At 42.3% G+C, this 14,778-nt stretch overlaps 1 protein-coding gene across 20 annotated transcripts in view; it reads right to left on the bottom strand.

Annotated features, from left to right (window-relative positions):
- Positions 1-8,744, bottom strand: part of BIN1 (bridging integrator 1) — a 95,429-nt gene extending 86,685 nt beyond the window's left edge. For 6 of the 20 annotated variants that reach the window (XM_032113836.1, XM_032113839.1, XM_032113837.1 and 3 more), the window contains exon 1: positions 8,544-8,743. In XM_032113836.1, the coding sequence (XP_031969727.1) occupies positions 8,544-8,627 (84 nt within the window). In that variant the 5' untranslated portion in view covers positions 8,628-8,743. Of the gene's footprint in view, positions 1-8,543 lie in introns of all 20 variants that reach the window. The other 14 variants (XM_032113844.1, XM_032113852.1, XM_032113853.1 and 11 more) reach the window with 5 other exon arrangements.
- Between the last annotated feature and the right edge of the window lie 6,034 nt (positions 8,745-14,778).

The following is a 14,778-nucleotide window of genomic DNA, read 5'->3' as shown; positions in this document are numbered from 1 at the left end:
GCAAGCACACTGCAGATACTAACAAATAATCATACTGACTGCATGCATGATGAAGGAAACATTATCAGAGAGAGCACATCCTTGTCATAGCTCAAATTTATTAACACACAGTTAAGTTTGGCCTTTCACAATGGCTGTCCAGTCTACACAGACAAAAAAAATTAAAATCCCTAGTATTCTTCTACTGCAGAGGTCGGTTCAATACACCAAAGAATAGTCATTTCACTCCTCTGCTGAGGAAACTGTACCTTAAGGAGTGTTTCAGTACAAAACCCAAGTGTATTTCTCCGTCTGAATGATTTTACACTCTTTTCGAGCACTGTTCCTCTTACGGAAGCTGCCATCTCTCTCAACAGAATTTTTCCAAAAACATACTTTCAAGCAACCTTTGAAATACACTGTCCCTCAGTAAAATAACTCAAATCCCTTCTGGGCCTCTTGTGTCAGACTCAACACTTGGACCAAGGGGTCATGTTGCATCCACAGTGGGGAAATAGAGTATCTCTCCAAGACAACACTGCCTGAAAATTCAAAATTAATGAGCTGAACGTTCCAATTCCAGGAAAGAAATTCCCTGCAATTTTTTTAAACATACTCTTTTTTTTCCCCTCAGGGTTTTGCCCATTTTTTCCCCAGAATGACTGAAGAAGCAGGAATGGAAATAAGGTTGGTCCTTCCACACTCAAGGCTCATAGAGCTGGTAGGATCAAGACCTAAAAAATTTTAACAACTTACGGGAATGTTTAACTTTACCTAAAAGGGTACTGGAGAGCTACAAGACCAGCATAACTGTTAAGTAAAAAGATGCAGAGATCTACATTTTTTTTCAAACATCTGTCTTTATACCTACTCAGTATAAGTTTACATCTGTTGCTGGCACCATTCCAAGTAAATCCAATGGGAAGAATATCTATTTCACTCCACAAATATCATCCAACTCAGTTCTGAGTTGGTTAAGCCACACATTATTGTTTCTGGCCTAATAAAATGTGCAATCAAGCCAAGTAGTACAAAGGGAAAAAAACCCAAAAGCATAAACACTTGTAGCTGTGTTTTCAAACACTGTAGTTTCTGTACCATTGAAGTTCCCTTTCCATCCCTGCTGGCAAACAAGCATTCAGCTCCATCTAATACAGTTCCAAAGCAGAGTATTAGCAATTGCCCAGTGAAAAATGTTTGTACTTCAGCTGTATCAACCTCTAATCTCCCTCCTGGAGAGCTGACTTTGAAAACAACTAAGAAACTAATGTGGCTCTTAAACCAAGTTTAACAAAAAGTTCTAAACCTATTTAAAATAAACAAACCAAACATGATCAATGCAGAATTACCAAAAAGAAACAATTTCAGAACAGGTTACCAGCTTTCTGAAACTGCATGTCAAACCCTTGCAGAGAGGGCAGCACTTCTGCGTACCAAGAGATTAAATACAGCCCATGGTTTTCACAGAGGGATTAGTTGCTGTTAAGCGCTGCTTTCCTCCTTACTGGTGAAGTTTGCACCCTCCATCCTGCCTGGCAGCCTATATTAAGAACACACTGCCACCCAGACTTCTCCTTTCTTGTAAAGAATGGGACAAAAAGAAAGGCAACACTGTCTGGCTTTCATGACTCTCCCCACGGCACTTCTGTGGAAACGACGACTTTCAGAAACTTTAACCTCCCAGCCACAGGTCTGAGTAAAGATTACTCCAGCCCAGCCTAAACAGTAGAAAATTCTATGTTGCACATGTGTACTAGCAGAGATCTGAGTAAACACAATACCTATTTCTCATTTCATAAAGCTGCTTCATAGCGATTCTGTGAGACTGCTGTTTAGGTCTGTGAATGCCCCAAGCTCTGGGTTCCAAGTTTTCCACAAAATGCAACTCCCTGCTCTGGTAAACCCTTCCTGAATGCAAGTTCCCAACATAATAAAGGAGAAGCTCAGAAAAAAAAAAAAAAAAGAGAGAGAGAGAAAAGGAGAAAAAAATAAATTAAACAACTGTATAACTTAAGCAGGTTGAAGAATTTCTATTCCCAACTACCAGGGCTCTTCCTTCAGATCATAAATTACAAATCTAAAGAGAGGTACTTTCTGAGTAGCAGCTAAGAAACAAAACTATGCAAGCAAGTTGGCATGATGAAAATATAACCCAAAACAAAAAAAAAAAAAACCACTCATCAATCCTATTTTCTGCTAATAAATACATTTCAAGTTTTTCTTGGAATGCGGCACAGGACCTACCCTGCAGTACTTGCCAGCTTTGTGAAGATCAAACAGCTTCAGAGCCTAGGAAAGTGGCCAGGGAAACCTGAACTGTCTGAGGTCCACCAGCCACTTGGATGCACCTGCTGAAAAGACACCTGACAAGATTTATTCATCCCTTGTGCCACTGCCAATAGTTCAGGCAAATCTGCAGAGGTTCCTCTCTCCTGTTCTGACAGTATTAAGTAGTCAACTAATACCATATTTAAAATTGATTTTGACTAGGCAAGATGATGGAAATTACTTTCTTCTCTCTCCCAACCCCTTCCTGTGAGAGATGTCCCCTTTTACCTCAGCAGTAGGAATGCCAGAATGGTACAGGTTTGCTGGCACTCATGCATTCAGTATTGCAGTTGCTGGAGAAATCTGAGTATGCAGTCCCTCAAGAGAAGGCTAAAACACAGCCTGAAGTCAGAATGTACCTTAATAAACTATTCTACCTGCCAGCAGTGCTCCAAGGAGGCTTTATTCGTATTTTAATATTTGTTCCCATCTCATTGCTCTGGCGTAGAGAATGCACAGTCTCCTGGTCAGCATTAATACAGTCTTACCCCCCATTAGAAGGAGCTGGTCTGCACACCCTGAATGGGCCAGCCCACTTAGGGGGCTGAGCTGTGGCCACCTCAGGGTGACAGACCTGTCTGTTCTGCTTGGGCAAATTGAGTCTGGCTTTGTGATCATGTCAGGTTGCCAGTACAGAACTTCTGGGAAGACAGGCTGATCCCTCCATGTACAGGTAGACAGCCAGGACTGTAAGATGATCCTTGCAAAGTTGCAGAACTGGCACAACAGACAGCTCAGGTGTCTGGTCACCATTGCAACAACAGAAAAAATAGCCACTCTAATACCTGTTAACCTAAGGTACCCACTTGTCACTGCAAATGTTTCTAGAACCAGAGCTTCATTATACATTTGATCCCAAGCAACAGGGTCTTGTGTTTCTGTCTAAAGAGTCATGAACAAAGGAAAACTTGCATTATTCCCAAAGATCCTAGTCCAGATAGATGCTGAACATCTCAGGCTGCACCCAGCTTTCCCCAAAGGCTTGGCCAGCCATGTCATTTGCTACTCACATGTGAAGAGCAATCACGATGTTGGAAAGAAAACAAACATCAGTGCCTGAAACCACAAACCTTGCCCAACAGTTAGCGTGCAGGATGGAGGGAGAGGCCAGACAAGCTTTGATGTCACTCCCTGAGAGATGAGGTCTGTAACACTAACTCTCTATGGCCTAGAGCCTCATTAAAAGTCCTCAGTGAAAAGACATCTTCCACATCCTGCTTTATAAACCTGATCTCACAAGAACTGCACTGGAGAGCACTATCTGCAAGACTAGAACTTACAGGGAAGATAAAGTGACCAGGAATAGGGTTGGGCCTTTTCCAATCAGAAAATTCATCCATCCATGAGATTCTCCTGCATATAAGAAATCTGTTGCCAATAGCCAGACAGAAGGGCACCTTCAGCAGGGCACTGTAAGTGCCCTGCCAATCAAACCATTCCATGGGCAAGGAGACATGTGGAGCCTGGTTTCCTATTTCACCTCCTCCCTGTACCATGCAGATTATCTGATACCAGTAATACAGTCTGAGCTCATACTGGAATCATCTGAACATTAGGGGCATTAATTCAGATCTTCCTCCTGTATCCAGTGCCTGTTTTCCAGCAACCTTTAGGCACAAAGTACCTTTGAGACTCTACTCATCCCCTAAGCCCTGCATTCTTGAGAAAGCAAGCTAACAGACATAAAGTACAGAGCCCTGTCTTTGTCATCTGGGGAGTCCCCCAGGAAAAAACCAAAATGTTTATTTTCCTGCCAGATCAGTAGGCGACCAATATTTGTAGCTCTTCAGGCTGTTTGTTCTTCACTCGCACAACAAGACAGACTGCCACCAAACCATCCTACCCTAAGCAAAGGCAAGAAAAAAACATCGAAGCTTTGAAGAGACAGAAGGATCCCAAAGGAAAACCAATAAGAAACTTCCCTCCTCTTAAGCTGGTAGATGCAAGATCTCCTTAAGAGAGCTTTCTGCATCTACCATTTTTATAGAAAGGCTCCCTCCCCATCTGCCGAGCAGGGAGCCTCTGATAGGTGAATCCTGATGACAGCTGTATTTAAATTTGCTTTAAGGTTCTTGGGTACTGCTCATTAGTGGACTCTCACCTGCTTCAACAGGGCTGAGATTTCATTCCAGGTGTTTCCTTCAGCCAGGCTCCATCTATTGGAGCTTGATTTAGGAGGAGGAAACAAGTCTTATCAGGGCAAACTCAAAATGCAAACCATGCCTTCTGCAAATCCTGTTCCACCCAAACCACAATCTGTGAGACCAAGACTGCAGCCCAGCCTCCTTGGACTGCGCAGCCAGAGGAGAGCAGAACTGAAAACTTCAAACAGATGTGGGTAAACATCGGTGGAATTAACAAAGCCAAGAATGGAAAGCAAAAGTGACATTTCATGGCAACACAGCAAGTCAGAGTTTATGACTACAAATGGCAGTCTATGACCTAAATGTGACCCCCTAACACAAGGGAGTTTGGATGTCCAAACTAAACTTTGCCAGGTCCTGCAGAGAAAACAAAGTCTTCCCCTCTGGTTAGTGATGGAGAGGGACATAAGGTTTGTTGGTACATCAGAAGAAACCCGTAACAAAATACAACAGTCTGTTCATGTGACAGAACACAGACACTCATTTTGCCTAGCTTTATAATGAAAAGAGTGAGAGACCACCACTACTATAGGATAGGAACTTCCCACACTCAGTCTAAGTAAAAATAAGTTCATTCCTTTCTACTCCTCTCCACACAAAAAAGCTCCCAAGGACAAAAAACTTTCTTTCTTTCTTTTTGATGTCAACTTTACAGTTCATCTCCTCAGACAAAGCTATTAATCTGTATGCAACTTAAACCAACAGTCAGTGCCTGTACAGCCAATACCATCTTTCCACACTGAACCTTTGCCTAACACGCTGAAGGAAAGCAAAGAGCTTGATCCTGTGATAAGGACCCTCAGCATCAGCCAAGCTATTAAACCCAATTCATTTGCTGCTCAAGCTCAGCTCCCTCCTGGAACCTTGCAGAGGAGTTACCCTCACACCAGGATTGCATCAAGTCACCAAGATGCTGTTTGAACTTGTTCAAAGCAGAAGTGTGCATGTGCAGACACATCCAGAAGCAGGACATTATTAGAGGAAAATGAGAATTGTGGAAATTGGGGAAACTTTTAAAATTTTCAAAAGCGTTAATATAAAAATTGGTCACAAAGCAGAAACACAAACTTTAACCAAGATGATGGATTACAGACATAAAGAATAAAAAAACTTCAGAGCCTCACTGGAAAAGTTTAAAAGAGCTTGCAAACACTAGGCTCCCTCTAAGACACCATGACATTGGGGACATTACAATTTTACTCATTTAAGAAGTTTAGAATTATGAAAAGTCCAGAGCTCAACATCTCAGTCTGAAAATCCTCCAGCTAAATTCAGGATGAATAGATCATGATTTCCAGCCTAAATATCCTAATTTATCCTAATTAGTTGCAAAAGGTGATATGAGTTAGAAACAGTTGCATGAGCCCTTTCTAAGCAAGGTTCCTCTGGATAGCAGCATCAACTTATTTGATGCATTTCACTGGACAATTGGCAAATTATTACCAAGTATTGTACTTGAGGCTACCTCTGAGTAGAAACAGAGGTTAAATGGGTGTCCAGCCCATTTGTAAAAAGCACAGTCGACCATTCCATCCCATATTTCCTGTGGAATTGCTGAAGTGTCTTCCAAGAATAGCCAATAGTTTTGCTGAAAGGCTCAAAACAAATAACACTTCTGAAGGAATATCTTACATGGTTTACATAATAGGCATCTGAGAAGGGAAAAAAGGATGTGTACAGTGTTTCAGTGTGAATTCTGCATTGAACAAAAAGACATCATTCTTTGCTTAACACAAGGCCTAAATTCACCATGAAGAAAACTGCTGAGGTCAAAGCCTCAGGGCTCAAGTTGAGAGGGAGATATTCTGAAGGGAAGACTTTTTTATCTTCAATTCAAATCAAAATACAATATGGAAAAAAACAAGCCTCAGCAGTCTCTGTTTAAGCCTAAAAAAGGAAAAGTTCAACCCTAGCCAACATCCTTTCATGAAAATCTAACACATTTTTAAGTTATGTTACCAGATCCACCTCTGCACATTTCTGCTTACCTTTTTTTTATTATTTAACATCTGGTCCTTATCTCCCAACACACAGTTCACCCTTCCTGCTAAACACAGTATCACAGTTTATAACTAAATACCACAAGAGTAGAGCATCATAACCACTGGTGCTTCCGCATCACTTCATGCTCAGCTGTATCTCTCCTCATGACCTGAAAGTTAATACTGATGCATTTGCCTCAGTGAAAGTCTGTCCCTTAGAGACACAGGTAAAATACTGAATGCTTCACGAAAGAAGAATTGTTACAGACAATACTGCAGCAGTATGAGGAGGCAAGTCAGATGATGAAGCAAGCAATGCCGTTTTTTTCCTTTTTTGAGAACCCAGAGAGCAAAGTTGTACTGTTTGCATCAGGATAACAACAGCTGAAGGGTCTGGAATTTGTGTTAGCAAGTGCTTTGGGGTTGTTTTCTCCTTAGAGGAAAACAAGCTGTACTTTCCTCTTCACAAAGAGACAAACAATTGTTTCCAGTTCGTGCAAATCACCTGCAATACACGGCTAACTCTCGATTATTATTGTCATTCCCACATCTCCAAACACCACCAGGGCGTGAGCAAGGAAGTGAGCTAGATCAACAGTTGACAGAAATTCGTGGAAAATTTTCCCTAGGAAAAGAACCTGTGTATGTTCTGATAAGAGACCAGGGAAGGGCTTGGCAGGCCACACTTGGTTCCAAGCGGCACCACTAAATACAATAACATCATCAGCGCGCCAAGGAGCTCAGCCTCTACCACCTACCCTAATATTAACTACAAATATGGTTGCCATCTGGTGGCTAACACAGAATGAAGTTAGCATCTGTGATGAGTTCAAGGTGGACCTGTGATGAGTTCAAGATTCCCCATCCTGTCCCCTCTGGAACAACAGTAGGGTAAAAAAACCATGGATGTGGCCATGCTCACTCTTGTGTACAGAGTGAACCTTGCTGCTGCAGTTCCATACTGGATCTGGTAGTCATTGGGGTTTTTTTCCAAGCAGTCAGACGAGTTCAAGGGATGCTTCTAGTCTCAGTAGTTGAGGTAAAAGTAGTGGGTGCAGCATATGGAACATTTAAGTCCAAGTAGTTTGGGCTGCGATTCTGACCCAGCAGCGCTTCTGAGCAGTGTCAGAGACTGGTACGAGGCTCAGGCCAGCATTGCATTTAATCCCAACCCTCCTAGATTAAATCTAGCTGCTAAAGATAACTCCCAGGGAACACGAGCAGCAGTGGGCAGATCAGCTCGCCCGCCCTTCCTCGAAGATGCACCAGTCCTTATTCAGTCAATGTCGTCTCACAGCAAACCACTGAAAACCAAGACGAGCGTGCCTCCAATAAAAGCAGCTGATCAATGTCCCTGCGTTAAATGCCCGATAATCCCCACACAGACCAAGCATCTGGCATCAGATGGAGCATGCCAGAGAGATGAACAGGGAAAGTATCCATTGCATATTCCTGGCACCTTCTGCTGGCACAGGGGTGGGCGGAGAGCAGCGAAAGGGCTCCCGGGATTCAAAAATACACACACACAACCCCCCTCCCAGCAGATCGGCACAATCTTTAAAGGCCGTACGGCTTTGGCTTTACCACCATTCCAAAATGAGGAGCTCAAGGTCAGTACAGCAAGTAGCGACTATCGCGCGATGCTGCTGGAAGATAAGGGGCAAGTGCCCATCTCCTTTCCCTCACCATCTTTGAGGTTGCGCATTTACGCTATGGCAAAATACAGAACTGCTCTCGAAAATGCTGCATAAAGCACAACCTAAATGCCACAACGGGAAGGTCTCCTCCTGTTGAAACAATAAGCATCTGCGGATCCAACACAAGCGTGCGGCGCTCCGTCCTCGCTCCCGCTCCCGGCCCCATCCGATGCCATGTTTCCGCAGGCGGACGGTGAACCCTCACCGCTCCAACAGGCTAGTCGGCATCCTCAGGATGCAAAGGGGCCCTAATTCCGCCGGCAGAGAAGGCAGCTGCCACCCCCCCCCCCCCCCCCCCCCCCCGCAAGCACCCACGGCGAGCCGCATCCCTGCTTCGGAGAGGGCTGTCATCCCCGGCACCCGCGTCCCCCCTCCCAACCCCGCATCCCGGGGATGCCCCTCTTCTCCCCTACCTTCTCCTGCGCCCGGGTCAGCTTCTTCTGGACGTTGCTGGCAATTTTCCCGGCCGTGACCCCCTTGCTGCCCAGCTCGGCCATCTTGCCTCCTCTTTTTAACGGGCTGCGAGCGACGGACCAGCAGGAAGGGGGGGAAAACCCGGCGGGCAGGCGATGGCCCCGGCCGTCACCACCGCCGCCTCCCGCCCGCCGGCCGCCGCCGGCCGCCTTTTAAAGGGATAGTGCTGCCTTAAAGGGACAAGGGATGGGGGCAGGTTTTGGACGGATTTCCCCCACCCTGCCTGCCTGCCCGCCTGCCTCCTCCGGGTCCCCCGCCGCCGCCTGTCCCAGAGGAAGCCAGCAGGGTGGGAAAGGCTGGGAAGCATCGCAAGGGATTAATCTTAGATGGTGGAATGAGTTTGCTGTCTTCTTTCATCCCGCAGCAAAACGACATTCTTGTTTTAAGAAATCTGTGCCACTAATTGTTATCTGATTGTCCAATTTCATAGGACATAGGTACTTCTCAAATTACTCTTGGATCTTCACAAGCAAAAAGGGGGAAATTTAATTCCTTAAGGAACGGTACCTGGAAGTGAATCAAACCCCTGATTTTAAAAGGCAAGATGAAATTTCAGAAGGCTTAAATCATAGAATTATTAAGGTTGGAAAAGACATCTCAGATAATTGAGTCCAACCATTACCCCAGCACCACTGTGCTCACAACTAAACCATATCCCCAGGTGCCACATTCCCCACACCTTTTGAACACTTTCAGGGATGGTGATCCCACCATTTCCCTGGGCAGCCTATTCCAATGCCTGGCCACCCTTTCAGTGAAGAAATTTTTCCCAATATCCAATCTAAACCTTCCACAGCACATCTTGAAGCCTTTTCTTCTAGTTCTGTCACTTGTTACCAGGGAAAAGAGAACAACCCCCACCTTGCTTACAGCTTCCTTTCAGATAGATACAGAGAATGATGAGGTCACCTTGAGACTCCTTTTCTCCAGGCTGAATCCCCCCACTTCCCTCAGCTGTTCCTCATGGGACTTGTGCTGCAGACCTTTCACCAGCCTTGCTACCTTTCTCTGGACACACTCCAGCAGCTCAATCTCTTTCCTTTATTGAGTGGCCATGAAACTGAACACGGGATTTGGGGTGTGGCCTCACCAGTGCCAGGTACAGGGAAATGATCACTGCCCTGGTCCTGCTGGCCACACTGGTTCCATTTCTGATGTCATTGGCCAGGATGCCATTGGTCTTGGCCACCTGGCTTTGGTTTTGCTTTGCTAGATCTACTGGGCAAATATGTTTTGTCCAATTGTATTCCTTTACACACGAGGACAAAGATCTGCTTCCTGGAATACAGGAAACCACCTCAGCACTGTTATTCATGTCCTAATACTCAGCCCCCAGGCTTCCGTCAGTACCACACACCGGGGCTTGGGCGAGTGGTGGGGAAGCTTCCTTCCTTTCCTATCCTGCTTCTGCACACTCATCCCAGTTCTCTGTGGGAGCTTGGGACTGAGTACTTTGTGCTCTCAATACCCAGTGCAGTACCAACCAATCCAATGCTCTGCAGGCAACTGAGATATATAACAAACATGCATTTATCTTTGTTTAAGATGGAAACACCTATTTTAGTTACAAGATGGTATCAAAACTTCCCTGTGTCCCTGGACCATTTCACACAGTCATTACTTTGCCAGATGAAGACTCTTATCTCCAGTTTCACACACACAGAGAATAGTCTAGCATGCACTACTGCTATGTAAAGCAACAGAAAAATGTTGAAGGTGATAAATTAAGAGAGCAAGGCCAGATTTTTTCATTTATTGTTTCCCATTTCTGCTTCAATACTGTTTCTGTTCATTCAGAACTTAAAATTAAAACAATTGTCTTGCCAGAGCCCTTAGAAACTGTGGGCAGAGAACCTGTCAGCACCTCTTTGTAAGGCTTCATGAGAGTGCCTCTGCATTTCTTGCCTGTTTTGACAATGGCTTTTTTTTCATGACAAAACCTTCATTCAGAATCCAGTTTAAACCCATGGTATACTTCAATTATGTTAGTAGACATACTATTCCCATTTAATAAAATACTAGGGCATGTGTTTCGGTTTTGTATCAGTAAAATTAGGTGATATAAGACATACTCAGACTCGAGTGTATGCATATCCATGATGCCAATCTGTACTGCAAACTGCAAATTTATTCAATTCTTTCCTGGCTTTACATTTAGTATTCATCTATCTATATGATCAGTATTTAGTATTAATTTAGTATTCATTTTCTGTAGTATATGTCCCAAATGCGTGCGATTTTTTCCATAATTTCAGCCTTACTAGTTATTTTCATATTACCTTTCTTCTCCAGTATCATCTGTAATTATTCTCTCACCCCCATCTCCCCTGCCTTAGCTGAGCTTTTAAGGGTGAAAGATGAACATATGGTTAAACATTTGTAACATCACGTTTAAAAGAGCAGATGTTTCAGGGTCAGAACACATTCCTCTCCACCATACCTCATATATTTGCTTCTCCTGCCTAGGTCTTTTCTTCGGTGGAACTGGTTTTGAAGGGATTTTTGTCTGATTACGTTCTTTCAGGTGAAAACCAAATGATTGCAGCACATGAGCTGAAAAGAGAGTCCACAGCAAACATCAGACAACTGTGAAACAAAAGCAGCCAGACACACACGTTCACCACAATGAAAAATGATGACAAACTGTGTACATTTTAAAAGCTAGGATTAACAGCAAGTATCCACTTCTCAGCATGAGTCATTTCCCAGTTATTTCTGTGCTTGATTGGATCAGCACCAAAGCTGCAAAGCATTTTCTGGGCTCCAGTTGTGTTGCAAAAGGTACTCCCCTGGCATGATCCACATGCATTGCCAGTGACCATGCAACTGAATGACCATATAAGCCATTTCAGCCAGGTAATACATGCAGGAGGTTGTTGCTTTGTGAACAAGAGTGGCTTCAGTCTTGTATCTATCCACCATTGTTCTGATCTCAAGCTTACTGTGTTTTACAAGCTTATAAATGTAAATAATTTCAATTGGACTGCAGTCCAATTGTATCTAGTAATAAACATACAGGCTAGCACCATAATGCTTGTATTTGCTTATGCTTTGTGGCATTGTGAGACAGAGGCTCAAAGAGGCTTTTGGAAGCCATTAGTGACAGATTCTGCACAACTGGAGTTAAAAGAAATCAAACTTAATGCTTATGAGTATCTCCTGCAATGAGAATCATTGAGTTAAATATGTGCATATTTGTCTAATCTGTTTTAACACTGGACCCCAGAACACTTCATTCCACCTGACTGTAGCCAGCTAAACATATTTAATTTAAGCTGAGTCACCTTGGCTCCTTTTATAGTCAAAAGGGAGATATCAGTACCTTCAAAGCTGAGGAAAGGTAAACTAAAACGTCTCCCTTCCCCCTTAGCTACAGAGGGAGATTAGCTGAATAGCTTAACTAGTTAAGAAAGCCAGATGGGTTATGAAACCCACCTGTAGTCCATCTCCCTGGTGACAGGATGACTCATTTACACAGTTCAGAGGGAAGAAGCAAATCTGTCAAACACTCTAGCTCAAACAGGCATATTAACATGTACATACCCACCACTGCTTCTTTTATGGCTTTCTTAATTGATTAATACTCTAGTCAATAATGACTATGTTAGGCCTCAGCCCCATAAGTATTTCACTTCTCAGTTGTCTCATTAAAGGGAGATAAACTGTTCACCTGTTTACAGTTAAACATATGCTAAAATGCTCACTGGCTTGGAGTCTATTATTTTGTAGCTTAGGTACAATTTATTCCCTTCATTACACAACTTGTTGTTCCACCTCTTTTTTTCATTATTATTAGTCGTCCTGTTTTGCCAGTTTTGTCGATCTTGGAGCACGCTGTTTCCTTCATGATTCCTAATTTAAATTGGTATAAAAATTTATTTTTCCAAAAGTGATTTCAGCAATGTATCCATTAACTTATTTTTATTTTTTCTGCCTTGAATCTTCTAATTATAGTTCGTGTGTTTAGAACTATGAGCTGTGAGAACCAAAATCTTCCCTGTTACTGGTGGTAAAATCTTTCATGTATAATCTCATTCATTTAACTAAAATAATTCTAAAATTACAACAGTAGTGGTCTCTACCAGTCATGGAACTAGGAGTATATATTCTCTGTTCCAATAACAAAGAAGATTAAAAGCCAGTTAAATTGATTTTTGTTTCTTTTCAGCAAGGAGTTCTGATTTTAAGATAATTACAGTTTTTAGAAAATATTTAGTAGAGTTCAGTTAATTAAATGTTTATGGAAAATATAAATATATCATTACTGAATTCTTTAAATGCTTGTATTTATACTAAATAATATTAATTGGAGTAAGCTCTTTGAAGCACTCTAAAGCCCTTCACCCCAAGTACTAATATAATGCAAGATGGGTCTATTTCAATCATAATTTCTTGTAGTATTCAAAGCTGAAATTCAGATATTAAACAACCTGGGTTTTGGATCCATAGTTTTGTTCTGGCTAACTCTGGCTATAACACTATGGGTCAGTTGGCCTCACTCCCTGCCAGCACCACTGTCTTGCTTTAGTGATGTCAGGTGAAGGACTAACTTAAGACAGTAAATCCAACATCTTGAGAACAACAAATTGCACAAAATATATTATGTGGCAAAATCTAATCAAGTTCTAACCCCAACCTTGCCTGCCTTTTTCTTTCCATTGCAGATCATGCATTCTTCTTGGGACAGCATTCCAGAAGATCTTGCAAAGGTGACTTCTGTCTTTTCTTTTAACCTGATAACATTGTCAAGCATAATTTGGTTATCAGTTTCACCATTATCTAGTTTGCCTTAGAATTCTTTTCTGACTAACTATATTCTCTTGTAAACTCTCCCTTTGTTCTCCCACAGAAAGGTGCAGGGAAGAATCAGGAAGTTTTTGCCATAAAAATAATAGAGAAAACCTCTCTGATTATGTGTTCTGTCCTTTAAAACAAGAGCAACATGAAAGAACTTTGATTTTAAAATAATGTCCTGAAGGTGTTCTCTCCCACACTTGTCAAACACTCAACTCCTGCTGGATCTCTCCATTATCTTTTATGAGAAACACAAGATGATACCCAAGTGACTCTTCTCATGCTCTAAACACACAAAAAAAACACCCAAAAAATGAATACCATAGCACTGGAAAGGCTCCAAAGCTGAGAGCTTTGCCTGTGTAATTCAGACTCACCTGCTCAGAAACAGGGAGAGGCAGGAAATAAAATGACAATAAAACTTTGTCTCATGTCTCACTGAAGACTGTCCCTTGATTGCAAGCTTGCTTGAATTCTAAGAATTACGTGGTATTCATGATGTGTCTTACTGGGACCTCCAAACTTTGGCAGATTTTTCACTGAACTTCAAAATTCAGATAATATTTCTTTTCCATCCACGTGCCCGTTTGGATGCTTGATACCCCTGCATGTAACTATTTTTTTCTCTGCCTTTGTGGGTTTAGCCATCACAAACTGGTCTTTGGCCCTGAATTTGTGACAGATCAGCTACCCTTTGCTATTAAATGAAGTGAGTAAGGAATGGAAATGGTCTGTAAGCTTTGCACAAATATACTTCCAAGAAGCTTATCAAAATTTCTATGTACCCCATTGTGCAGGAAAAGAAGGGATTTGGTACATATGAAATAATTTTGGTTTTACTTTTTCATTATCATCAATCAGCAAGGAACAAGCAAGTGAATCATGTACTTCCTTTGGAAAATATTATGAGAATTCTTGAAGCCTTCAGTATCTAAAACATCTAAAAAATCAGAAATAATTGTATACTCAAATGGATGGGCCAATTTATCCCCATCTATAGCTACAGTAGAACACATGGCCCATCTGGTAGAATCACACAAAGGATAGCATATCACCAGGACACCATATCAACAGCACAAACTGTCACTGAAATGCAGGAGATATTTGATATTTTCAAACGTATGTCCACAAGGTTCCACACTTGTGATAACCGTGCCAGGTGGATTATGTAATGGTAACAGTTGTCCCAGTTGCAATGTCTTCCTCCTTACTTCCCTTTACCAAGAGCCTCATTTTATTTCCTTGGCAACAAAATAGGGTGACTTATTCACTGCACATTACTTACAAGAGCCATCTCTCCTTACTTTTTACTTTTTACTGGAAGCTTACTATCAATTCAGATCTTTTCGGTTTTCAAAATTATCCAACGCTTTGCTTTTG

Source organism: Corvus moneduloides, chromosome 7 (genome assembly GCF_009650955.1).
Source record: "Corvus moneduloides isolate bCorMon1 chromosome 7, bCorMon1.pri, whole genome shotgun sequence".
NCBI lineage: Eukaryota > Metazoa > Chordata > Aves > Passeriformes > Corvidae > Corvus > Corvus moneduloides.
This window is presented reverse-complemented; position numbering and strand designations above follow the sequence as displayed.